This window comes from Periophthalmus magnuspinnatus, chromosome 19 (assembly GCF_009829125.3).
Source record: "Periophthalmus magnuspinnatus isolate fPerMag1 chromosome 19, fPerMag1.2.pri, whole genome shotgun sequence".
Classification (NCBI taxonomy): domain Eukaryota; kingdom Metazoa; phylum Chordata; class Actinopteri; order Gobiiformes; family Gobiidae; genus Periophthalmus; species Periophthalmus magnuspinnatus.
In genome coordinates this window covers 27,506,347-27,533,618 of record NC_047144.1, presented here as the reverse complement: position 1 = coordinate 27,533,618, position 27,272 = coordinate 27,506,347, and the positions used below count along the sequence as shown (strand labels likewise).

Below are 27,272 nucleotides of genomic sequence, written 5' to 3'. Positions count from 1 at the left end.
ACAGAGCAACTTTATATGCACTTCATCCTGGGACTTGCTGCTAGCCTTTGACGGCGGAGCTGTTGTCTAAATTGTATAGCCTTAATTCTCTATAATGACTTAGCCTCTGTGCCTATTCTTCTCGGTCTTGTTTTGAAGTCAATGCGCTTGAGTCATGGGATTAGCGAGGGTTTGATATCTCATAGTCTAGAACTTGATAAGCTGTTATCTTGGATCGGTCTGGTCTCCGACTTTCAAATCTACACTCAGCTTTGTAGCACAAATGGCTATTATGTATGTTTGAAAGTGTGTTCAAATGTTCTGTTATTATAAGGTTGGCTATGGCTTCTTATGCGTTGGAATGTTAATCAATTTAACCACATTGAGGTTTTTATTATTATTGTATTTTACTCATCAAACAAAAGTCTCAGTGCAGCTCAACAGGTCATCAGATCCTGTGTCACGGCTTTTTGATAGGGTTGTGATTGTGGTGTATTTTTTTTTTTTACTGTAAGAGCAGAGGTTACATACAGTTCCTTTAATGTAAGGTTTTTAATTAGAACATTCATTGGACTATTTTGATATTGTTCAGATGATTACCTTTGAAACCTTTTTTGCCTTTTTTTAGGAAGTGAATAATACTGAACAACAAAAGGATCACCAACCAAAAAAAAAAAAAATCACATTTTTACATGATTTTTTTTTATTTTTATTTTTTTGTTATGTTGGAAGATGGAATTGTGTTCGCTTTTAGCACAAATGGGAATTCAGAACAGAACACAGTCTGTCTGTACAAACAATTAGCCCATCACTGCGGCTGCGTTCATCTCCACAAATGTACTGTACTGCTCTATGACCTTTACCGTTTGCCTTTGAATAGTGAATACTTTGGTGGACATGACAGGCATAGACAATGAGATTACATCAGAATGTGGAAAACGTCATACAACTGCCTCACATTAAACGTAATAGCACAGCATTATCCTTTGTATAAGATAGCAAGTGGTCTTTAAATCTATATAATTGTTTTTTTGCAGAGGGTCTGGCTGTGGGAGTGGGATTTGGAGCCATCGGGAAGACTTCGACAGCCACTTTTGAGAGCGCCAGGTGAGGTTTGAACCAGCTGTCCAGGTTGCTGCTTTACTAGCATTGTGCTCTACTGACACCCAGCAGACATATATTTAAATATATATCATCTACTTAAACCAGAACTAAGTAACTCTAGTCTTAGCGCTCCCCCTACACGTCACCTGTGAGAATGCACTCTTGTAAACACTCACTGTATGCAACAAAATGCGTTATTTTTAAGATATGTAAATATGTTGTGTACGCGCTGTGTGTGCTTGACACTTGTAATGATGCTGGTCTTGTCCTTTGCTTGATGTAGATGTGGTTTGGGTTTCCCAACCTTTGTAACTATAACCAGAACACAAAGTTGTTGAAAGTAAATACAGCATTAGGTTGACTTCACATTGGAGCTAAAGTTGCTTGATGCTACGTTTACAGACTGACTGGCAATGTTGATTGCGAATAAAGAACACATCTAGCTGCTAAAACAAATAACATAACTGCATACAGATGAAACATTAGTCAGTTACAGAAATACACATGACAAGCGGCTTCATCACATGCAACTGCGTTACCCCGTGTGATGATGGGCATGAAGTTAGCCATAGTCTGATTTCACATCAGGGGTAAATTTGCACATTGCTTTTGTTTATGCACTGTCAACAAGTGACATTAGCTGCACATGTCCTGCAGTAGATGTAACTGAGTACTAAAGCAAAAAACTAAAAAAAACTAAAACAATGCCACAAGTAATGCATATAAAACTTGATCATGATCAAACATGATCAACAACAACATTGACAAACCTGCATCGCTCTTGCACCCTTTTCTTTCCTTGAGCTCATGCCATTCATCCTTCCCCAGTTTTCCTCACATGTGAACTCTGGCCCTGTCCAATACACGCTTTCTTTTCCTTGTTTCGTCGGACAAAGGCATCCTCTGTCTTTTAGCTAGTTGTGCCATGGCTAACACCTCACAAATGAACACTGGACATTTATTCTTGTAGTGAATAGAATTGACTCTAGGTTGGTGGTAACCATGAATTTATGGTGGCAACCAAGTTGCATGTCCCTTCAAAAAACGCTACTTAGTTTTGCTTTACTTAACTAAACTAAAAAACACTTTTTTTTTGTTTTTTTACCTGATAATTGGTTTACATGGGGCACTATTACCACTGTGCACATTGTCATAGTTTGGAGCTCACTTTTTTATTTTTGAAAATGTAGTAAAAAATGTGAAATGCCCTCTTAGGGTTAAACAGTAGTTACAACATTAGCTTTTTTGTCAGTAGTTGAGTACACTGCAGTGTTACTGGTACGAGGCACGTGCACAGACATTTTGAAGGGCTGGTGCTCAACCAAGAAAAAAGTGCCCTCCCCCAAGAGCTTTTGATAAAAAGAAATGTAATTTCCTAGAATCTGGGGTGTTTAAGGTGAAAAAATCCTATTTTTTATCAGTCTGATACAGAATGGACAGAAGTGAGCTATAACTACAAGCTTATATTCCAAGATTCAAAGCATGCATTTGTTTATTAGACGATAACTTTTATGTCATACTTGTCATTAACTTCCATTTTAGAAAGACTCAACATTTGGTTCTCTGTGGAGCCCCAGCCCTCTGCTCCCTCCCTGTGCTCCACTGCAGTTCACCAATGCACTCCAATGCAGTTACTGCTTGAGCAGCAGCCTCACAATGTGCTGTGGATAAATGTTCCAGAGAACAGTGGCAGTCCAGTCTAAAACTTTTGTCCACACACCTAGATTTAAGTGTTATGTTGTTTTTATGAGAATTCAACTGATCTTTTCCGAGAAATGTACTGCGCATTAGCAGTTCTACTCCTAACATCATGAACAAGAGATGATTTGTCCCCCCCCCCCCCAAAAAAAAGACTAAAAAGCATAGATTGTCATCTTTATGAACTGTAAACTGTTCCTGCTGTCTTTGATTTGGCGCTATATGGTGTTAAGGTTAAGACACATGTGGAGTCTGAAGCTGCGACATGCAGACGGCCCTCCTCAGCCCTCACCTGGTCCCTCACCCAACCTCCCCCCTGCTCGTTCTTTCCTGCCTTCCCCCAGAGCTGTTATCGCCAAGAGCTAGGACACACAGGACATACAGTCATGATAAAAATAATATCATGCTGAGGTCCTGTGATGGAGCAATATCTACAATTACACCACGTAGACTGATTAACAGGACAGTTAGACTGTCCAATCAGAGAAATTTAGTTCACATTCCCTGTCAGATAGCATCCAGTCCTACTGAAACTAATCTGAAACTTTCTGTGCTCAATGTCAGATCTTTATGTAACAAGTGATTTTTAATTAATGTTTTAATTTGTTCTTTTATTCTTGATTTTATGTTTTTGAACCGAAACATGGCTCAACAAAAACACAGGTAATGCAATTCTAGTGGAATCAACTCCATCCAACTTCAAATTTGAATCTGAAACACGAGTAAACAAAAAGGGTGGAGGTGTGTGTCCATTTTTTACAGATAATGTAGTTACTCACAGGTTGTCATTTGGGGTGTTTTCATCTTTTGAGTATGTTTCATTCAAAATGGAGCTAAAACAATCCCTCTCCATACTCTACTTAGTCATATACAAACCTCCCCAGTACTGTCTGAGTTTTATTGATGATTTTACTGAGATGCTTTCAGTCGTATGCACGGACCTTGATGGTTTAGTCATTACAGTTGATTTTAATGTACATGTGGATAATGTGTTTGACAGAAACGCTAAAGAGCTCAGTTCTGTTCTTGAAACCTTTGGTCTGACTCAGCATTTCAGCGAGCCCATCCACAACAGAGGACACACTCTGGACCTGCTCATTTCAAAAGGAGTAAATATTTCAAATGTCAGTGTGGTGGATGTTGCTCTGTCTGATCATTTCTGTGTCTTTTTTTGACCTGTCTGATATTCCCGCTCCAAGTTCATTATGAGATTTATGGAGAAAAGATCCACACGTACAACCACACTTTATGTAGAACAAGGCAAAGGTATTTTTCTGACATTATTGGAAGTTGTAGTAACAACTCTCGTGTCCTATTTGCAACAGTAAATAGATTAATAAACCCCCCAGCTCCGCTGCCGTTAAAACTAATTTCCACATCCAAGTGCAATGAGTTTGCAGTATTCTTTAATGACAAGGTTCAGGGCATTAAAAATACCATCAATTCCACGACGCAAATAACAACCCATCACCCACCTAGACACTTAGAGCTGACTCACTTTGCACCTGTAACTGACAAAACTGTCCAAGAGATTGTCACCAGTCTGAGTTCATCTACATGCTGCCTCGATGTGTTACCCACTAAATTTCTAAAGTCTGTGCTCAACAGTTTGTTGTCACCACTCACTTGCATAGTTAACATGTCACTTCAATCTGGAACATTCCCAAGAGCTTTGAAAAAAACGTACTTATCAAGCCTCTCCTAAAGAAGAGCAGTCTTGATGCCATGATATTGAACAATTACCACCCAATCTCTAATCTGCCGTTTCTAGGCAAAGTCCTTGAAAAAGTTGTTTACCAACAGCTTATTAACTTTCTCCAAATGAACAACTCCTTTGATGTCTTCCAGTCAGGTTTTAGACCCCACCCCAGAGACTGCTCTTATCAAGGTGAAAAATGACATCCAATCACTGATGCAGGCAAAGTCTCAGCCTTTGACACTGTGGATCCTGGGTGGGCATCGATGGTACGGCACTAAAATGGTTCAAGTCCTATCTAGAAAACAGGGAGTACTTTGTTGAAATTGGAAAATGTGTCTCAGGTAAAATGTCCCTGACCTGTGGGGTCCCCCAGGGGTCAATCCTGGGACCCCTGTTGTTCTACATGCTGCCGTTAGGCCAGTTAATAGGCAGCAATAATGTGTCCTACCCACACATCACCCAATTCAAGAAATACAAAATGGGACTAACAGACACAGACACCTGTTCACAATGCACCATGGGAGTCACAGACACTTATTTACATGCACTCTGGGAATGTTCACCAGTTCAGGTTTTTTGGAACACAGTTACACACAAACTCACAGACGAGCTGAGCTGCAGAATTCCTCCCTCCCCATCTCTATGTTTACTTGGCATTATTAAAAATTTCACCATACCACCTAAATATAAAAAAAGTTTGTTGACATCTCTAACTATCGCTAAGAAAATAATTCTACAAAACTGGAAACCAAAACACTCAATAAACATCAAACACTTGTCTAACTCTCTCATCCATCACATTTCAACCTCTCAAATGACAGCATACTTTGAGGATGACATACCATCTTTCATGGAAACCTGGACACCATTCATAAACCACTTTAATATTGTTTTCAATCAGTCATCAATATCAACAACATAAACTCCACCATTAGACTATTATAACACCATTAACATAATTAATTAATGAGAACGCCACGCACATTCCTATACACACCCCCATTCCTACAAAGACACATACACACACGCCACACACACATACACACACATGACATTATCTAAACTATATTACAATAATTGCAATCATACCACCACTATTGTTGTATACCACTATTATTGTTGTGTTATTGTTTTCATTATATGTACAGGTTTCTAGTATTGCTGTCACTATTATTATTGTCATTATTATTCCCTTATTCATTAACTAATTTATTTATTGAATTATTTTGTGGTTCTGATGGAGATAAATAAATGAATGAATATAAACATACATATTAAATATTAAAATAAATAACATGAATTATTAAATATATATAATATATATATAAATATAAATACACAATAATTATTATTATTAATACTAAATTAATTATTCATCAATAATAAAAATAATAATTAACAACAAATACATAAAAAGATAAGGGCTAGCAAGGAATGGGTCCGTTCCTAGGGGGTACTGCCCCTTGAGTGCGAGCTCACCAAGACCTTGTCTCTTTTAATGCATTGTACAGGACACGCACGCACACACATCATACATTTCAACCTAAATAACAAATACCACCATTAGGACCACAAAACTAATATTGTGCAATATTGACCAGCATCATTGATCACTGAGTATGACAGCAATAATAAAACCTGTTATTGTTATTTTCACTATTATTATTATTAGTAGTAGTAGTAGTATTTTTTTTCTCTCCTCAGTTAGTTTTTTTTTTTTTCTTTTCTCCACACACACACACTCACACACATATTTACAAAGAAAACCAAGACAGATACACAGATACACACACCAAATGCCAAACCCTTCTCTGTATATAGTAAGCTGTAAATATTGTATGTTTTTCTCTGTCACTGGGTGTTCTTCAATAAAAATAAAAAAATAAATAATAATAATAATAATAATAATAATAATAATAATAATAATAATAATAATAATAATGTGTCCTACCACAACTCAGATGACACTCACATCTATGTCTCATTGGCAGCAGGTGAATATGAACCAGTGGATTCACTGCCACTGCATCCAACAGATCAGTGTGTGGATGCAAAACAACTTTCTTCAGCTAAACTCAGACAAGACTGAAGTCATCATCTTTGGCCCACAGAAACATAGAGAAAGTGTCAGCAGTCACCTCCAGACTCTCTCTCTAAAACCTTCAAATCAGTCTAAAAATCTAGGGGTAATAATGGACTCAGACTTCAACTTTAACAGCCAAATCAAATCATAACATCTGCAGCTTTTTACCACCTAAAAACATTGCAAAAATCAAAGGTAAACTGTCAAACCCAGACTTAGAGAGACTTATCTATGCGTTTGTCTCCAGTAGATTAGACTACTCTAACGGCTTGCTCACTGGCCTCTCCAAATGAGCCTTAAGACAGCTGCAGTACATCCAGAACGCTGCTGCTTGCGTCCTGACTAGAAGCAGGAAGTACAAAGAATAGACTTTAAAGCAGCTCTGCTTGTGTATACGTCTCTCCATGGCCTAGCACCAAAGTACGTCTCCGAAATGTTAGTGCCATATGAATCATCTCGCACTTTGATGACTTCAAGGACCGGCCTCCTGCTCGTGCCCAGAGTCAGGACTAAACATGGAGAATCTGCGTTTCAGTTTTATGCAGCAAAAACCTGGAACAATCTTTCTGAAAATGTGAGACAGGCCTCTACTTTGACAATGTTTAAATCCAGGCTCAAAACAGTTCTGTTTAGCTGTGCATATGACTGAAAGGTTTTTTTTCTGCACTATTCTGTTTTAATGTTAATTTTATGATGATTATTTGTGATTATTTATGTTTTGATTTGTGTGATTTTAATGTACTTCTTATTCTGTAAAGCACTTTGAATTACCTTGTGTATGAATTGTGCTGTACAAATAAACTTGCCTTGCCTTGCCTTGCCTTAGAGGCACGAGAGAGGGGAGCGAAATTATATCAACACACTTTTACTGTGGAGTGTTTAAAACAACTTTTACACATCTGCTGTTTTCGTGTTTGTCTTTGTGTCCTGTCTTCAGGATTACTCAAACATGCATCCTACAAATCAATCATAATAGAACTTTGAGTAGGCAAACATTAATGTAAATCCATTATAAGATGTTTAAATGCTTAGTAATGTTGAATTTGCATAATATCTCCCCTTTAATTTAGTTAGTTATACACTTAAAAAACTAGCATGAACTGCCTGGCTAAGTCATAAAAAATGCTAATTGTATCAATGCTGTTAATGTTTTTTCAGAAACCTTGCCATAGGCATCGGCATCCAGAACTTTCCAGAAGGTTTAGCTGTTAGCTTACCCCTGCGAGGATCTGGGGTCTCTGTGTGGAAGGCCTTTTGGTAAGAGACAAGCAAAATAACCACATCCATGAGAGGAGTCTAACATGCTAGTGCCTTTCCCCAAGGTATGGCCAGCTGAGCGGGATGGTGGAGCCAGTGGCGGGGCTCCTGGGTGCCGTAGCTGTGGTCCTAGCTGAGCCTCTGCTCCCCTATGCTCTGGCCTTCGCTGCGGGGGCCATGGTCTATGTGGTCGTGGATGACATCATACCTGAGGCTCAAATCAGGTGATGCTTATACTAGGGGTGGCCCCCATGTTTTTTCTTTTTTTTTTTCTTTTTGAGCCGATATGATATCTGATATTTGGAATGTTACTGCGGCTGATAACCAATATTTCCAGTCCATTTCCTGTTTTCATTTAGTAAAAATAAGAACAAAATGTATTTATCAGAGATATAAAATCATTAGTTACATGTTTGTGTGACATTCAGCTCTTCTGTTTCCATTGTTATTCATTGGTCTATTCAAAAAGACATATATATATATATATATATATATATATATATATATATATATATATATATATATATATATATATATATACACACACACACACACACACATAAACATCTGTGCAGTATCTTTGCTGTTCCTAGTAATGCACTTTACTGGACATGTCTTTTCCTGGGATCTGCTCTAACCACTTCTCCAATTTGCGGGTCACTGCCCCAAGTGCTCCGATGACCACGGGCACCACTGATGCCTTCACTTTCTAGGCTTTCTCCAGCTCTGGTATTTCTCTAGTTTCTCATGTTTCTTTTTCCTGATGTTCCCATCACTTGGTATTGCGATGTCCACCACAACGGCGTTGCTCTGTTGTGGTGGACATTGCATCCATCATCATAATGTCCAGTTGGTTCGCCATCACCATTCTCAGTCAGTCTGTATCTGGAAGTCCCACTTGACTCGATCATTCTCCACTACCTTTGGAGGTATTTCCCACCTTGACCTTGGGATTTCTAGTACGTACTCTGCACAGATGTTATGCCGCTGCATGTATGCTTTCCCTGCCAGAATCTTACACCCTGCAGTTATCTGCAGGATTGTCTGAGGCACACAGCCTATCTTCTTTGGCCAGTTTACGATTCCTGCTGGGTATCTGATTACTGGCATGCTGTAGCCTGAGACACACTTAACATACTCATACATCCCTTAATGAGTGTTTTTCACACCGTACTCATTGGAGGTATTTGACCGTGGCTGCTTTCCTTGTTTCCTCTTCAAGGTTGCCATTTGCTTGTGGGATACCAAGGTACTTGTTGCTCTCCTCAATGTCTGCTATTGCTCCTTCTGGGAATGAACTACCTTCACTCTCTTTGTCACCATCCGGCTACACTTCTCAAGCCCAAATGCCTGTGCTGTAGATACTGGTGGTGTAGATCAGTGAGTCGATATCTCACTCATTCTTAGCTTGATGTCATCCAGAGGAGGTGGCCCCATTTCTGAGTCCAGTGTTGTTGATGATTTGGCTGAAGGGGTTCAGACTTATGCAGAACAGCAGTGGGGACAGTGCGTCTCCTTGGTATATGCCATATTTGATGGTCACTTGTGCAAGTGGTTTGCCATTGCAGAAAGCGCCATGGAGGATTGATGACTCGGTCAGGGCACGGAAAAGGGAGTGCCGGAGGGCCGAGCGGGAATGGCGCAAGTCAAAGCTCCAGGTTCATTATGAGATGTACAGAGAAAAGATGCGCATGTACAACCACAGTTTATGTAGAACAAGGCAAAGGTATTTTTCTGACATTATTGGAAGTTGTAGTAACAACTCTCGTGTCCTGTTTGCAACGGTAAATAGATTAACAAACCCCCCCCAGCTCCACTGCCGTTAGAACTATTTTTCACATCTAAGTGCAATGAGTTTGCAGTATTCTTTAATGACAAGGTTCAGGGCATTAAAAATGTCATAAATTCCACAACACAAATAACACCTCAGCAGCCACCTAGACACTTAGAGCTGACTCACTTTGCACCTGTAACTGACAAAACTATCCAAGAGATTGTCACCAGTCTGAGTTCATTTACATGCTGCCTCGATGTGTTACCCAGTAAATTTCTAAAGTCTGTGCTCCACAGTTTGCTATCACCACTCACTTGCATAGTTAATATGTCACTTCAATCTGGAACATTCCCAAGCGCTTTGAAAACTGCGGTTATCAAGCCTCTCCTAAAGAAGAGCAGTCTTGATGCCATGATGTTGAACAATTACCGACCAATCTCAAATCTGCCATTTTTAGGTAAAGTCCCTGTAAAAGTTGTTTACCAACAGCTTATTAACTTCCTTGAAATTAGCAACTCCTTTGATGTCTTCCAATCAGGTTTTAGACCCCACCACAGCACTGAGACTGCTCTTATCAAGGTGAAAAATGACATCCACTTGAACACTGATGCAGGCAAAGATCCTGTTAGATCTGAGTGTTTCCTTGGACACTGTGGATCATGGGATCCTCTTACAGAGACTAGAGGACTGGTTGGGCATCTCTGGTACGGCACTAAACTGGTTCAAGTCCTATTTAGAAAAGAAGGATTACTTTGTTGAAATTGGAAAATGTATATCAGATAAAATGTCCCTGACCTGTGGGGTGCCCCAGGGTTCAATCCTGGGACCCCTGCTGTTCAATCTCTACATGCTGCCGGCAGGCCAGTTAATAAGCAGCAATAATGTGTCCTACCACAACTATGCAGATGACACTCAGATCTATGTCTCACTGGCAGCAGGTGAATAGGAACCAGTGGATTTACTCTGCCACTGCATCCAACAGATCAGTGTGTGGATGCAAAACAACTTTCTTCTGCTAAACTCAGACAAGCTGAAGTCATCATCTTTGGCCCACAGAAACATAGAGAAAGTGTCAGCAGTCACCTCCAGTCTCTCTCCCTAAAACCTGTATATAAGTGTATAGTGTATAAATGTATAAGTCTCTCCATGGCCTAGGTCCAAAGTACATCTCCGACATGTTAGTGCCATATGAACCATCTCGCACACTGAGGACTTCAGGGACCGGCCTCTTGCTGGTGCCCAGAGTCAGGACTAAACATGGGGAATCAGCATTTCAGTTTTATGCAGCTAAAACCTGGAACAGTCTTCCTGAAGATGTGAGACAGGCCTCTACTTTGACAATGTTTAAATCCAGGCTCAAAACGGTTCTGTTCAGCTGTGCATACGACTGAAAGGTTTTTATTCTGCACTCTTCTCTTTTAATGGTAAATTTATAATGATTATTTGTGATTATTTATGTTTTGATTTGTGTGATTTTAATGTCTTTCTTATTCTGTAAACCACTTTTACCTTGTATATGAATTGTGCTATACAAATAAACTTGCCTTGCCTGCCTTGCCATTGGCCTCAAGGGTCGTTTCCCACAACTTCATTGAGTTTGCAATGAAGGCTCTTAGAGTCCTGTTGATGTTGTACAGCTCCAGGCATTCAGTGATCCATGTGTGTGGCATTGAGCCGTATATGTTCTTGGAATCAATCCAGGCAGTGCACAGGTTTGTCTGACGGGATTTGCAGTCTCAGGCAACTGTTCGGTCTATCAGAAGCTGGTGTTTGGCTCCCCTGGTATCTTTACCGATGCCCTTCTATGCTGTTCTCATGTATTGATCCTTGTGCCCACTTATCTTAGCCATGATGTGCACCACCTCTAACGGTCAATGAGATTTCTGCACCTCTCAGCAGGTATTTTGGCCCACTCCTCATAAGCAAACTGTTCCACTTGTCTCAGGTTTGAAGGGTGCCTTTTCCAGACAGCATGTTTCAGATCCTTCTAAAGATGCTCAATGGCATTTAGGTCAGGGCTCATAGAAGGCCACTTTAGAATAGTCCAATGTTTTCCTCTTAGCCATTCTTGGGTGTTTTTAGCCATGTGTTTTGGGTCATTGTCCTGTTGCAAGACCCATCACCTGTGACCGAGACCAAGCTTTCTGACATTGGCCAGCACATTTCTCTCTAGAATGCCTTGATAGTCTTGATATTTCATTGTACCCTGCACAGATTCAAGACACCCTGTGCCAGATGCAGCAAAGCAGCCCCAGAACATAACAGAGCCTCCTCCATGTTTCACAGTAGGGACAGTGTTCTTTTCTTGACATGCTTCATTTTTCCGTCTGTGAACATAGAGCTGATGTGCCTTGGCAAAAAGTTCCATTTTTGTCTCATCTGTCCATAGGACATTCTCCCAGAAGCTTTATGGCTTGTCAACATGTAGTTTAGCAAATTCCAATCTGGCTTTTTTATGATTTGTTTTCAACAATGGTGTCCTCCATGGTCGTCTCCCATTAATTCCACTTTGGCTCAAACAACGACGGATGGTGCGATGTGACACTGATGTTCCTTGAGCTTGATGTTCACCTTTAATCTCTTTAGACGTTTTTCTGGGGTCTTTTGTTACCATTTGTATTATCCGTCTCTTTGATTTGTCATCAATTTTCCTCCTGCGGTCACGTTCAGGGAGGTTGGCTACAGTCCCATGGATCTTAAATTTCTGAATAATATGTGCAACTGTAGTCACAGGATCAACATCAAGCTGCTTGGAGATGGTCTTATAGCCTTTACCTTTAACATGCTTGTCTATAATTTTCTTTCTAATCTCCTGAGACAATTTACCTTTACCTAGTTTAATATAACTTGGCACGTTTGGCGGGCCGGATTATTAAGGCCAAAGAGCCGTCCGTCGATTTTGAGATTTATTACAGTCAAATTTGGGATTTTTTTGTTATTTTTACATAGACTGAGCAAAGAAAAATACACAGTCATTTCAGTAGGTCTCATCTGTAAGAAAAGCTTTTTCTTTTGTACTTTGTTTCCTTCCATCACTGACAAGGATACAAGGACACCTAACTGAACTCATGTTGTAATTCAAAGCCAAACCAAAACCTTCCCATTGTGCTTATTCACACAGTATTAACGAATTATGGAAAAATTGACTTATGTTTGTCTCTCTTGTCTCCAGTGGCAACGGGAAGATAGCCTCATGGACATCCATCTTGGGCTTCGTGGTGATGATGTCACTGGATGTGGGATTGGGCTAATGTCACCATGACAACCATGTGATGCCAATTAACTGATTGAAAAGGGACCAAATACAGTGTTTACATGGGAAACACTGGCTGCTTATCGATAATATGTTTCCAATTCTGAAGATGGGGCACTTCCATTCTGTGATTGTTTGAAGTGGAAATTTTCTTAGTAATCATATTTAATAAAATAAAATTTAAAAAAACTGCAGCTTTCAATGTAATATGTTCAATGTTATTATTATATGAACAACTTGTAAAGCCCTTTTAGATATATGTATTCTAATAAGAAATATTACCTCTATACCTGATTTACCTGATGAGCAATAATTCTCTTGACCCAGTACAGATATTTTGCATAAGCAGTTCTTGAGGTCAGAATAAGTCTGCCGTATACTGTCTGCATCTAAAGCGTTTTGTTATTTGATAAAAAGGCTGTGTGCGTTAAGCTTTACAATGATGGCAAAGCTCTGCTCTGTTCTCTGAATGTTGTGAAAATCACAAACTCAGTGAATCATTAGGGTGCCTGGAAGTCCGAGATAAGTTTAAATAACTGCACTTTGCACCACTAAAATGAACTCACTTAAGACAAAAAAAATCAGGTACAATATGTATTATTTTTTTCCTAACCTCACTTATCTTAGATATGAAATTGCTTAATCAGAAGTCTACATAGTCTAGTAGAAATTCTCAAATCTGATAAGTTAAAAAAAAAAAAAAAAACAACCCAAAAAACAAGTTTTTTTTTCTTTTTTTTAATACATTTTAAGATATTTTCTGTGAGAAACTGTTTTTATAGTACAGTCCTGAGTCCACCGTTTCTAACATTTATAATCTTGACACTTCTGCCACCTGCAGGTCAGGCTGTGGAATTACATTTTGAAGGCTGTTTTTTTTTTCTAGAATTCCAAGGGAATACAATGCAGCTTACACCAGTCTGTGCCAAATTTCATGTCAACTATTTATATTAAATTAATTAAACAACTGAATGAGTCTCCAATTAATTTATATACATATTTATTATCCAATCAAAGAGTATTAAAAAAAGCTCTCAACAAATAGTTGAGGGCTCTTTTTACTTTATATTTGACAGCAATGGCAGTATTAGTTGAGGGGAAAAGTGTATCAGCAATAGTGGGTAGTACTATAACAATTTGATAACTTTAATACAGTGGTACTATTCTAGTTTTTCCGCACCGCACTTTTACTCGAGTACTTTTATACTGTCAAATATATTAAGCAGGAGTAAAGATTTTGGTTATTCTGCCCACTGTAAGCAAGTTTACGAGTGACAAATGCTTCATGTTGACAATTAAATGATTTCAACATTTGTGTTTCTTGCTACTTCAGATATAAATTTTTTTGTGTCCATCTTTGTTTCCTTTATTTCATGTTTTGTCCTTCCAATTGAATTAACGTCAGATTATAAATCAGATGCTATGTCCTGACAGTTAGTTTCAGTTTCTCTTGAGTACTTACATGGAGCATAAATTACCAAAAAAGTACAGAAATAACACTTTAAAAAGTAAAATGAATTGTCTAGTGTATGATCTTTTTGCTGTCATTTCTAATTGTTTTATGTGGAGACTATATACTCAACAATTGTTCAATATATTTTCCACCCTATACTTGAGTAACATTATTTTCCAGTAACTGTACTCTTAATATTAAAAACAATGCATTAGTCTTATGTAGCACTTTTCCAGACACTCAAAGTCGCTTTACAATTCAGTGTATTATTCATTCACTTGGTGGAGATAAACTACTGTAGCCACAGCTGCCCTGGGATGATGGAAACGAGGCTGCCATTGGCTCCTGCAATCACCACCTACACTCATGTACAACTGACCCACTAGGGTACCTGTTATTCCCAGGGGTCTCCCATCCAGGCTTAACCATTATTATTTGTGTTCAACTTTGGACTACTTTACCTCTGTCTGTAAGTACATTAGCAAGACCCATCCATCCGCTAACAGTTTATTCTGGGACAGATAAGAACAGTGCATTTATTTGAGTTTCTTGCTTATCTCTCTCAGTATCAGACTCAAAGCACAGAAAATGGTGATGGCTTGTGTTGGAGATAGTGGATGAGGCTGGTGGGCATGTCCAGCTGGTCGATGCAATGGATCCTGTTGATTTTATGGAGGTATCTACGGAGGACGAGTCTGCACTGTGAGGTCAGAGTTTTGGGAGTTCCTAAAACAAACAAAATGAGTGATTAAAATTTTTTAAACACATCTGGGATGATATAAGAAGAGTAAATATTTAGTCCATAAAATTCTATTACAACCTATGTGGGTTTTTTCCTGAGTATACATGAGTATTTGAAAATCTATGCTAAGGACCACAAATTGTAGTAAAATTCAAGTTGATGCTATTGCTTTGCATGGATTGGTCCACATTATGGAATTATCTACCATTTACTTTTTCACATATGTTTTGTTGCTAAAACTACCCTAAAATCATGCCTTCTTACTGTGAGGAGGGGGTCACCTCTCGACAGATTTAAGTTGTCTGGCTTAGTGACATCTGCTGCACACATTTAATCTCATACTGTGGGCCATTCTAGGCCAAGGAACATCTCCATGGAGACAAGCAAGTGACGGATCTTACCCCAGAAAAGTTACACAATTCACAAAATCCTTTTTGACTTTTATTTTTCTCAGATTGTAATATAATTTGTTTTCTTGGTATATTGTAAAATTATACCAATATATGAAAACACCACCTTGACACCACCGATGATATACCACCCATTTCTAGTAAGAATCTCTGCACCTCTCTCTCTTAGCAGCAGTTCCACAGCTTCATTCTGTTTGGTGGACTTCTCGATGATCAGCGTGGGCAGGTACACGTTCGCTCCGAAGTCTATAAGCAGCTGAATGTACTCCACCCCGCACCCGTGACGCAAGCACATCTCCAGCACCGTCTTGGGCTGCTTCATCAGACCCAACACCAGCGCGTCTATGCAGTTATAATCTGGATCCGCTCCGTACAGTAACAACAACCGGAAGCAGTCTATGTGCCCGTACACTGCTGCGAGATACAGTGGTCCACTCGAAACTTTCACCATCGAACTTAAAATCACCACTTTGGATCGATCATTCACCTCTGCACCGTATTTTAGCAAGATTCGTAGTACATCTATGTCACCTTCCCGTGCCGCCGTGAGCACCGGGGAGGAGAGGTTATGGGCGCTCCCGTTCGGATTAGCCCCAGCATGGAGCAAGGCTAAGAGGCAGTGGAGATGCTTCCCACGGGCAGCTGTGAACAGGGGGGTCTGAGCTTTGACATCCAGGCTGTCTACCTGCGCACCATGTGTTAGCAGGACACGCACGCAGTTTAAGTGGCCCTTGGAGGCAGCAGCATGGAGGGGCGTGGCCGACACCCCCCAGCCCCCCCTGCAGTTGATGACCTTCCGGTAGATTTCCTGGCACAGCATGGCATCCAGGAGCTGCGCATTGTCTTGAAAAGCTGCCTGTCGGAGCGTGGAGATCTCGTTGCAGTGCTTGTCCTCTTCTCGGGTTCTTAAGTGGAACATAGAACCTGGGGAGAAAGACAAAAATCATCTTTAGGGTCTATGTCAGAATAGAATATACAGTTATTAATGTTTAAAGTTCTCTATCTAAATTTTCTGGAGGAGGGTTAACTATCTGCTTGTCTCCATGGAGATGTAATTTATTTGCCTAGAATTTTCCATAGTCCTACTTCTATGTAGTCCTACACTCTTACAGTGTTAAAAAAGTACTATAATCACAACTGAACCTCAGCTGACAGTGCCTTAACCTGCATATATAGGATATATTTATCATACTATATTTAACAACTTGACTGGCTCCCCATACAGTACCGCACCCAATACAAGGTCCTCCTCATCATCTACAAGTCCCTCCATAAATTGGCCCTTCCATATCTCACCTCATCCATCAGCAACTGTCCTACCCATCACCTCAGATCAGCAGACACCAACTTCCTCACTCCCCTCATCAGAACAAAGCACCGGCCCTTGGGGGACCAAGCCTTAGCTGCCGCTGCCCCCCACCTCTGGAGCTCACTTTCATGACCCATCAGAAACTCTGATTCGTTTTCTATGGTTTTCTTATGTTTGTAAAGTGTTTTTGAGTAGCCAAAAAATGCTATACAACTCTGATTGTTATGATTATTATTATTATTATTGTTATATTTTTAGGTAAAGTTTTTCTCATTCTCAGTATATGGACAGGCCATGCCTCATGTGAAAGCTCAAAACCTCAACCTCACTGAGCTGCAAGGGCTGCACTAGGGGTTTATGTAGTAACAATTCAGATCAGAGAGTCCTTTTTGGTTCAACTGGATTTCAAGATTGAAACTAGCAATCCAAATGGACAACTCATTCAGCTTTTTGATTGGATAATTGCCTTGAGAGCTAAAACACCAAATTAAACATCAACAGGGTGGCCAGGGTGTTTGGTAATAAATCAGCATTACAATTGTTATTGAAGCTATATTTGATGTGGACATGTTTACCTCACATTTGGAGACATGTCATGTTTATGGAATTTAAAATCAAAATCTTAAATAAAGTTCCTTTAAACTTATCTCCATGGAGTCAAGCAGATGACACCACCAGGCTAAATTACTAGTCAAATCTGTGGAGAGGTCACACGAAGACGCCTGTAACTAAATAAATACAACATAGGGAAGTTAAATGCCATACTGTGGGACATTCCATTAAAAGTTTGTAAAAAAAAAAAAAAAACATCCTAAACTCAAGAATGGAGACAACTGGAGGCAAAATGAAATGCAAGACAACAATTGGAATGGATTAACCGCAAAATATTGCAAAATTTCATAAAATATGTAAAATCAAAGTTGGGTTGGCAAATTGTAACTACTCTGCTATATATCCAGTGATATGAGAGCTCGGTGTAAACATTTGCCAATGCAGTTCATACTGTTTGTTTATGTAATATGAGATTATGATTAGGACTTTATTAGGACTTGCAATGAGGGCAAAATTCACGGGACAGATGCTTACAGAAATGTTGACCCTACAAAAGTTTCCTCTTTATTTTGGGCTTAGAATTTTTTTTTCCTTCCTTTGTAACCAAACTATCAATCATATTTCCAATGAAATATCAAAATTGCTCCTTATGTTCATGTTATTAACTTAAACCCAGCATTCAGATCTTGTCAGTTCGGATCCCGACTAGAATCAGGAAGTACTTCACACATGCGTCCTGTGATCTAGAACCAGGAATTACTTCACACATGCGTCCCGTGCTCAGGTCTAGAACCAGGAAGTGCTTCACACATGCGTCCTGTGCTCAGATCTAGAACCAGGAATTACTTCACACATGCGTCCTGTGCTCAGATCTAGAACCAGGAAGTCCCGTGCTCAGGACTAGAACCAGGAAGTACTTCACACATGCGTCCTGTGCTCAGGCCTAGAGCCAGGAAGTACTTCACACATGTGTCCTGTGCTCAGGTCTAGAACCAGGAAGTACTTCACACATGCGTCCTGTGCTCAGGTCTAGAACCAGGAAGTGCTTTGCTCATGCGTCCTGTGCTCAGGTCTAGAACCAGGAAGTGCTTTGCTCATGCGTCCTGTGCTCAGGTCAGGTCTAGAACCAGGAAGTACTTCACACATGCGTCCTGTGCTCAGGTCTAGAACCAGGAAGTACTTCGCTCATGAGTCCTGTGCTCAGGTCTAGAACAAGGAAGTACTTCACACATGCGTCCTGTGCCCAGGTCTAGGACCAGGAAGTACTTCACACATGCGTCCTGTGCTCAGGTCTAGAACCAGGAAGTACTTTGCCCATGCGTCCTGTGCTCAGGTCTAGAACCAGGAAGTACTTTGCTCATGCGTCCTGTGCTCAGGTCTAGAACCAGGAAGTACTTCACTCATGAGTCCTGTGCTCAGGTCTAGAACAAGGAAGTACTTCACACATGCGTCCTGTGCTCAGGTCTAGAACCAGGAAGTACTTCACACATGCGTCCTGTGCTCAGGTCTAGAACCAGGAAGTACTTTGCTCATGCGTCCTGTGCTCATGTCTCTGCACTGGCTCCTGTGGCTCAAAGAATAGACTTTAAAGCAGCTCTGCTTATGAACAAGTCTCTCCATGGACCAGCACCAAAGTACATCTCATGTACATGTTAGTGCCACATGAACCATCTCATACTCTGAGGACTTCAGGGACCGGCCTCCTGCTGGTGCTCAGAGTCAGGACTAAACATGGAGAATCAACGTTTCATTTTTCTGCAGCTAAAACCTGGAACAGTCTCCTGAAGATGCAAGACAGGCCTCTACTTTGACAATGTTTAAATCCTGGCTCAAAACAGTTCTGTTTAGCTGTGCATATGACTGAAAGGATTTTATTCGGCACTCTTCTGTTTTAATGTTAATTGTATGATGATTATTTATAATTATTTATGTTTTGATTAGTGATTTTTTTTTTAAAGCACTTTGAATTACCTTGTCTTACGAATTGTGCTATACAAATAAACTTGCGTTGCCAAAAATATACGATGGTTCACTTTATCTTGCATGCATATAATCCATTTGGCACGTTTCAAGTTTCGGTTTAATGTGTAGCTCTGCTCAGCTGTTTAGGTTTAATGCGCTGGACAAAATGTCTCTCATACTTACGAGCGACACGGTCCCTCTCTACCGCGTCGTCTGTACGTCACAGCCGCCTCTCGGTAAAGGACAAGACGAGAGAATACGTAAGACATAAGACATTTGGACAAGTGAGACCAGGACAAATGTTGTCTACGGTTGCCCTCCTATTTTCTTCTACAAAGTGAATACAGTTGGATTGTGAGAGACTGCCCCCTACTGGACTGGTTATGAGAACGAAGCCAAAATATTTATAGGCCAGGGGTGTCAAAGTCAAATTCACAAGGGACCAAAATTAAAAACTGAGACAAATTCAGGGGTCAACCTCAATATTTATTAAAAAATAGATTGCATCTGACATGTAATGTCAGATGTAACCTTTTTATATGAAAACAAACTTTAGTTTTGCTAAACACAAAATCTGGAACAACTCAAGCTTGATATTACAAACATATGAGAAATTAAAATTTAAATAAAAGACACGTCATATTTAAATTATTTATTTATTTATTTATTTTTAGTTTTAGTTTTAGTTTTTTTTTTTATAAATCTGCTTCCCACCTGTCTTGACAGCTTCTGTTTTCTATCTTTGCTTTGACCATTTTTGTGGAGGGTTGGAATTAATTTGGCCGAGGTGACCAGTAGCTTGGTTGCTATTGAGTGTCAACAGAAAAGGAGGGGCGCTTCTCCACTGTGTGCCAGTGCACTACCAAAGCATTCTGGGGTTTGTAGTATTAGTGGTGCGTGTGCTATATATAAAGCTGGGCCAGCTCTAATGCACATTTGATATGACCTCACGGGGCCTGAGTTTGACATCTGTGATATAGGCCTACTGAAACTTTTTTAAATCAAAACCAAAATGTCTTCGCAGTAGAAGTCATCATTAGTCCAAAATGGCCAAAAAGTCACTACACTTAGAGCAATCATATGCAAATTCTTATTTCATTGCATTATCATATTCTCACTGAACAGAACTGAAGAAGAGCTTTAAGAGCCAAGTCCAGACCAAGCAGTACATTTCCAATAAGTGTTATTATTTTACATGTTGTGGTTCCAGAGGCAGCTGGTGTGCACAGCGTGGCGATTATGCAATAAAATAGACTCTTTCCAGTGAAGTTTGTGTCATATAGGCTTAACAGTTAAGTGCGTTTAAGGACAAACTGCAGCAGATAAAGCGGAATGTCTGGTTGTTGATCACCTGTTTGAGAACACTGACATTTTTGTGCATACAAGAAACCTTCTTGCCCAAACAAGAGTTAGACAAACTTAATTTTGTTGATGGATCTGTTGTGGACACTCCTACCTGAAAGTCACTATGTTTGGGAAATGTGCATGGTAGAATATCTGGTGGTGTGGCCACAATGTGGCACAATAAATATGATCTTGGTATAAGTGTTCACGGGTGTATAGGAATCCAAGCTACCATTGATAACAGTGTGTTTATAGTTTGAAGTGTTTACACTCCTGAAAATGAAGCAGAATAGTTATAAAGACTTTTCTTAGCTCTTTCATTGGAAAAAGGGACTGTATTTATATTTATGTAATGGGTGATATTAATGCAGATATATCTGATGTGAAGTCCTCATTTGGTCAGCATTGAATCCAATTTTGTGAAAATGATAAAACAAACTTGTCAAACAAGGCCCTTTTGCTCCATGACAGCTACATAAATGTGATCATGGCGGAATCACCATGTATGCACTACAGACGCTCATGAAAGTATAGTGAAGGCTGAGATCTTGTATGGGATGGCAACAGCTGATCACATACCTGTCTCTTTCACATTGAACACAGAGAGCTTGCCTGAGCTCACTATTAAGGAGAACCATACTTACAATAAGAGAGTTGAGTGCGCTAAGCTCGCATAGTATGATTTGCAGAACTACGATAGGCTGACAGACATGACATTAAAATCCCTCATGATGCTTTAATCTGTGGAAATATCAGCTGTGTAAATTCAAACCATGTTGTACCATATCACCATATGTATGATGAAATAGTAAGTGGGCTAAAGAATGCAAGTAAATCATTCTGTTGCAGAAGGTCCAAAGTCCATCAGGTTGCCAGGAAGGTATTGGGTCTCTGCTGGTAGTCCAAGGAGGGGACCCGCAGGTGAATTAAATATGCTGTGTGTGGATTTTAATATTATTCATGTTTCTCAAGAAAATGTTACTGCTGAACAAACTGCTGCTCCAGGTAAGAAGTTAGCCTTGGGTAAGTCCAGTAGCTTGAATCAGCGGAAAAGATTGGGTTACTGCTCTCTATGTTTTACTGGAATGTTAATGCGTGGTACATTGCCCCGTTCTATGATGTCTGTCCTGTAATCAAGGACAAAACAGGAAAAATCTCCAGCACAGACAACTACATGCCAATTGCATTAGCCAATGTGCTCTCAAAGTACTGGAACTAATGCTTTTAGAGCCATTTCAATGATATATTGGCACCACTGATGAGTAGTTTGGGTTTTAAAAGTAAACATGTGACTGATATGTACATCTACTTTTAAAAGGAGGCAATAAGCAAGTACAGAAGGTAGGACTCCACATGTTTCTGTACTTCTTTGATGCCTTCTTAGAAGCTTTTGACTGCATCAACTATGGTAACTGTTTGAAAAGTTACAGCAACAAGGTGTTTCTTCTTATTTAACCCTTATTCTAAATTTTTTGTATACACGCCAAAGATAGGGAACTATCACTTCTGATGCATTTTCTGTGACAAATGGGGTGAGACAAGGTGGGATCTTGTCACCCAAGCTCATCAGTTTGTATTTGGATGATTTATCTGAGAGACTAACACAGTGTAAGACAGGCTGCATGAAGGGAAATAGAGCCTTGAACCATCTACTTTATCCAGATGACCTGCTCATCATATCAGGTATGCAGTAGGTTCTGAGAGTATGTTCAGTCTATGGCAGGGGTGTCCAAACTTTTTGCAAATGGGGCCAGATTTGATGAGGTGAAAATGTGTGGGGGGCGATCATTCGGCCTGATCATTCTTTGAACCATTAATATTAAATGCGAATGAACGATTTAATTTTTTTTTTTTTTTTTACTTTTTATTGCAAATGGCTTTCCCTTTCAAAAACAAAATGATACACAGATTATAAATTTGAAAAAAAATTAACATTTAAATTGTAACTGCGCTGCAAATAACTGCACTAATGAAGCTGAAACTGAGATCTGGACTGTAGTAAATAGACCGGATCTGGCCCAAAGACAGTACTTTTGAGGCGCAAAATATCATGCAAAACATCACGCAGGAGAGAGTGAGAATGTCTTCTCACAAAAATATGTCGAACCAAACAAACTCAGCATTTTCTTAGCAAAGGTTTGAATTTATTTAAACCTGTTTATCCAGTTGACGATAAAAGTCAGCGAGAGCGCCGCCTCGGAGCATAGCTCGGATCTGCTGCCATCTTCTGGTGAAATATAATATTGCGTGTACATGTGTCTTTTACACTGGTCAACAATGCTGACGGGCCACACATCTTCATTTTTATTCCAGAGGCTGCCCCCGGGCTGGACTTTGGGTTTGCCTGGTCTATGGGGAGGAAAACTATGATAATAAGTTTAACTGATTGGGGCTGATTGGGACCCGATGAGTGTTAATACAAAGAATTATCTTTTTACATTATGTAGTTTCTGAGAAAAGTGATGTAAAACAAATATCCTCATACGTAGACATTGGAATCATTTTGATAAAACATTTGAATAATGATTTGCAAAAAACTATTTATTAAGACCCTGAACACAGCAGCATTTGTCCTGAATGTAAAAACAAAATGTGAAACAACAATTGTGCCTCTGGAACAATGTGTCTCATGTGAAGAGCTGCTGACAGGAGCAGGAAGACATATGCCTACACTTCTTCTTCTTCTAAAAATGTGCATTGTGGCCTAGACAACCCAAAATGTGTTGTCCACAAGGTCCAATTCCGAGAAGGTTAGGAGCGATCTCAGGGATATTGATGACATTCAGAAACAGTAATGCAAATTGAATTCCCAGGCAAATATGTTTGCACGGAAATTTCATATGTGTCGGTAATGTGAAAATAGTCCTTTTTAAAGTTACTGCACACCACTCTATACTGCCCACTTGTGATGCAGTTACAGTAAATGTAAATTTAAGAAAGCTGCAGGTTTCATATAGTGATGCACTTACTGTCCCTCTATGGACCAGCGCCAGTTTGCTGTTTGTGCAGAATAATGCTCCCACACTGAATGTGATCAGAAATTTCGCGTATACGTTTATGAAGAGGACTCAAAATGAATGTATAATATTATATACTATAGACTAGTGCAGGGGTGGCGAACACGCGGCTCTCGAGCCGCATGCGGCTCTCTGCCAATAGGAATGCGGCTCTTTGCCTCTTATAATATTTTCTATATACTGCGGCTCTTTGCATTGTATCATGTTTCACTTTTTTTTTTTTTCTCTCTTAAAACACATTCAAATCCACCAGGGCTTATTAAAACAAATAATAATCAATATATAAAAACTGATTTATCTGCTTTTTTTACCTGCGTCTGACACGTGACCACTCGTCATCTGCGTGGGTCACGTCTAATTCCGCGAAAATAAGTAAACATTTCATGCGCGTGCAGACTGTTACCCTCGAGTCAAAATGGCAAAATGCAAAACTAAACGAAAATATGAGTATGAACTCAGCACATTTCTGGAAGAACGGGAAGATGCTTACTTTTTTATTGAATGGAATGGCAAATCATTCTGTTTAATCTGCAATACTACAATATCACATTTCAAGGCTTCAAATCTTCAGCGTCATTTTAGCGATCTCCAGGCTAATATGGACAAGGAATTCCCCAAAGGTTCTGAACTACGCAAGCAGAAACTGAGCACCTTGAAAAGCCCGGTAAAAAGACAGTCTCAAATGTTTCAGCAATGGAACAAGCATGGAGAAACTGTGACACTTGCATCCTATAAAGTGGCGTGGAAGATTGTGCGTGCTAAAAAAAACATACAACGAAGGAGAGTTTTTAAAACAGTGTTTTGTGGATGTACCTGAAACCTTGGCTCCAGATAATAAAAAATCCCACTGAGATTATCATCCCATCACTCCAACAAAATAAGAAAATCTGTGATGTGGTTTGGAAATAACACCTGACTTATGCTTGTGTTAATATTTTAATAAGATAAGATATGCCTTTATTAGTCCCACAGTGGGGAAATTCCAGTATTGCACCGCACAGTTAAAAAACAGAAGGATAATGGCACATGCAATAAAACAAGATAATATATAAATAGCCTAAAATAATAATAAAAAAAAAAAAAATATTCCATCAGTTTACATTATACAGGCCCTACATGTGTTTCTGAAGTGTGTTCAGTAGTTGTGTGTGTCAGAGAGAGACAGAGATGAAGATAAAGAGCAAATGTGTGTCTGTGCGTGTGTGTTTGACAGAGTGAGAGAAAGAGAGAGAGAGGAAGAGATGCCTGTGTGTGTATGTGGGGGGTATCTGACCTCTGGGTAGGTGCTGTGTTAACTCTGGCTAAGCTGCATTTGATGTGTGTGTTGAGGGTGGACACTTATCTTGAAATGAACAGAAGTACAATGCTTGCTGTTGTTTTGTAAGGAGAGGAGTGTTTTAAGGGAAATAATATGGTTGTAATTGTGTGTGTCTCTCTTGGCAGGTCAGTGCGTCGTATGGCTCTTTGAGTGTTACGGTTGAAAATTTTGGCTCTTTGTACCTAACTTGTTCGCCACCCCTGATCTTAATCCTCCTGGGTACAATTAATTAAAAATTCAATATTCTTTCCCCGCCTCCAGATGGCACCATCGTCCGCAAACAAGGACCTGCCAAATCTAGGGTCAACTTTCTGAAAAATATAATTTATCATAACATTAAATAGAACTGGACTGATTACAGAACCCTGAGGTGTACCATCCATTATGTCGGCAACTTCAGAAAGATCCCCTTTAATTCTAACTTGAATTGACCTATTACTTAAAAAGTCTTTAATCCACAGAAACATCCTGCCCTAAATACCCGCGTTATACAGCTTTATCAGTAAACCCTCTCTCCACATGCTATCGTAGGCCTTTTCTATATCCAGAAATACAGCTACTACTGCCTCCTTATTTATTATAGCGCGCCTTATGTCCTGATCAAGTACTCCTATGGAATCCATTGTGTTTCTACCTACTCTAAAACCATTTTGATAATTTGCAAAAAAAACGCCAACTTTTAAAGTATAGACAAGTCTATTAATCACCATTCTCTCCATCACCTTACACAGCTCCGACATTAAAGCTATGGGTCTATAAGATGAAGGAGAGGAGGGATCCTTTCTGGGCTTAACTATTGGTATTACAATGGCATGCTTCCAGCTCTTTGGTAATGTCCCCATCTCCCAGATGTAATAAAAAGTACCAAGACCTCCTCCAGTACCTTCTCATCCAAATGCTGTAACAGTGTATAGGTCACGCTATCTTGGCCCGGTGAGGTGTTGGCTCCAGCTTGAATGGCCCCTCACAGCTCCTTAAATGAGAAGAACTTGTTTATAGAACTCTTCGGGTCTGGCCTACCTGTTAATTTCCATCCTTCTTCCCGCAAAACTTCCTCTTACAATTTGAGACTTTCTAAACTTAAAGAATGCAAATTATGCACACTCTGGAAAGCTTTCACGCACATATCTGCTTTTTCTTTGTTAGAAACAGCCTCTCTGCTCCCACCCTTTAACACTGGGATTCCTGAGTTAACATCCTTACCTGACATTTTATGGATCCTTGACCAAATCTGTTTAACTGGCGTTTTGGGTCTAAGCGTACCACAAAAACCCCTCCAACTCTTCTTTTTTTCTGCCTTAATTAGTTTTCTTGCCACTGCACGGCACTTTTTGTATTCAATTACATTTTCCTGAGTAGGATATTTTCTTTTTTTAAAAGGTTCTTTTCTCTTTTTAACTGCCTCACTGCACTCTCTGTTCCACCAGGGGACAATAACTCGATTTTTAGGGCTTTTCCTGCATGGGATTGACTCCAGAGCTACATTAATTATCATTGCTATTAAGGACTCACTCATTTGATCAATGGACCCTTCACTGTTCACTTCATCCCATCTCTTTAACGTGCCCTCCCTAAACTTATCCCAATCAGCCCGGGAAAAATCAAAACGTGCCACTCTTTCTCAGTTATCTATTACTAGATCTTTTTGCAACCTGGTGACCACTGGATAATGGTCACTGCCAATTGTATCTTTCCACACTTTCCATTCTCCTATTCTAGCTAATGCCGGGGAAACAAAGGTCAGATCGAGACAAGACGTTTTATTCACGTTACAATCAATACATGTAGGATTATCATCATTTAAAATAAGATTTTCTCTATCTAAAAATTCCTCCAAAGCTATCCCATTTGAGTCCCTATCTTGACTCCCCCAGAGAGGATTATGGGCATTAAAGTCACCCACCCACACTGTTAAAGTCCCTATTTTACTGGAGACCTCAAGTTCCTCTAGTACTAATGTCTCACACGGGTTATAACCATTAATATTATGCATTTTCCCCTCGGTTGTCCATACATCTATCATCAAACATTCAAAAGTTACTTCACACTCACATCGTTTATACTGAATCCCTGTTTTTATAAAAATTGCACACCCACCCCCAGCTCTATCTACTTGGTCCTTACGAAGGCACTTGGTCAAGACATGGTTTCAACCACGTCTCCTGAACACATAATATGTCTGGCTTGACATCAAAATTTCTAACAACTTTCTTAAACTCTTGCCCATTAGCAATAAAGCTTCTTGCATTCCACTGCAGAATACAGACCATAAAAAGGAGACTAAACATCATCAATATTGTCCTCATCATCCCAATTTT

The 27,272-nt window shown here is 39.7% G+C and overlaps 2 protein-coding genes across 3 annotated transcripts in view; one reads left to right on the top strand and one right to left on the bottom strand.

Annotated features, from left to right (window-relative positions):
• Nucleotides 1-13,645, top strand: part of LOC117387508 (zinc transporter ZIP11-like) — a 146,413-nt gene extending 132,768 nt beyond the window's left edge. For both annotated transcript variants that reach the window (XM_033985024.2, XM_033985025.2), the window contains exons 7-10: nucleotides 1,017-1,086; nucleotides 7,722-7,820; nucleotides 7,886-8,044; nucleotides 12,767-13,645. In XM_033985024.2, the coding sequence (XP_033840915.1) occupies nucleotides 1,017-1,086; nucleotides 7,722-7,820; nucleotides 7,886-8,044; nucleotides 12,767-12,845 (407 nt within the window). In that variant the 3' untranslated portion in view covers nucleotides 12,846-13,645. The remainder of the gene's footprint in view (nucleotides 1-1,016; nucleotides 1,087-7,721; nucleotides 7,821-7,885; nucleotides 8,045-12,766) is intronic.
• Nucleotides 13,646-14,193: 548 nt separating this feature from the next.
• On the bottom strand, nucleotides 14,194-19,654 carry asb12a (ankyrin repeat and SOCS box-containing 12a). Its single transcript, XM_033984695.2, has 3 exons — nucleotides 19,459-19,654; nucleotides 15,609-16,376; nucleotides 14,194-15,026 (listed from the first exon to the last, which is right to left on the bottom strand). The coding sequence occupies exons 2-3, from the start codon at nucleotides 16,369-16,371 to the stop codon at nucleotides 14,875-14,877; spliced, it is 915 nt and encodes a 304-aa protein (XP_033840586.1). The 5' UTR covers nucleotides 16,372-16,376; nucleotides 19,459-19,654; the 3' UTR covers nucleotides 14,194-14,874.
• Nucleotides 19,655-27,272: the final 7,618 nt, after the last annotated feature.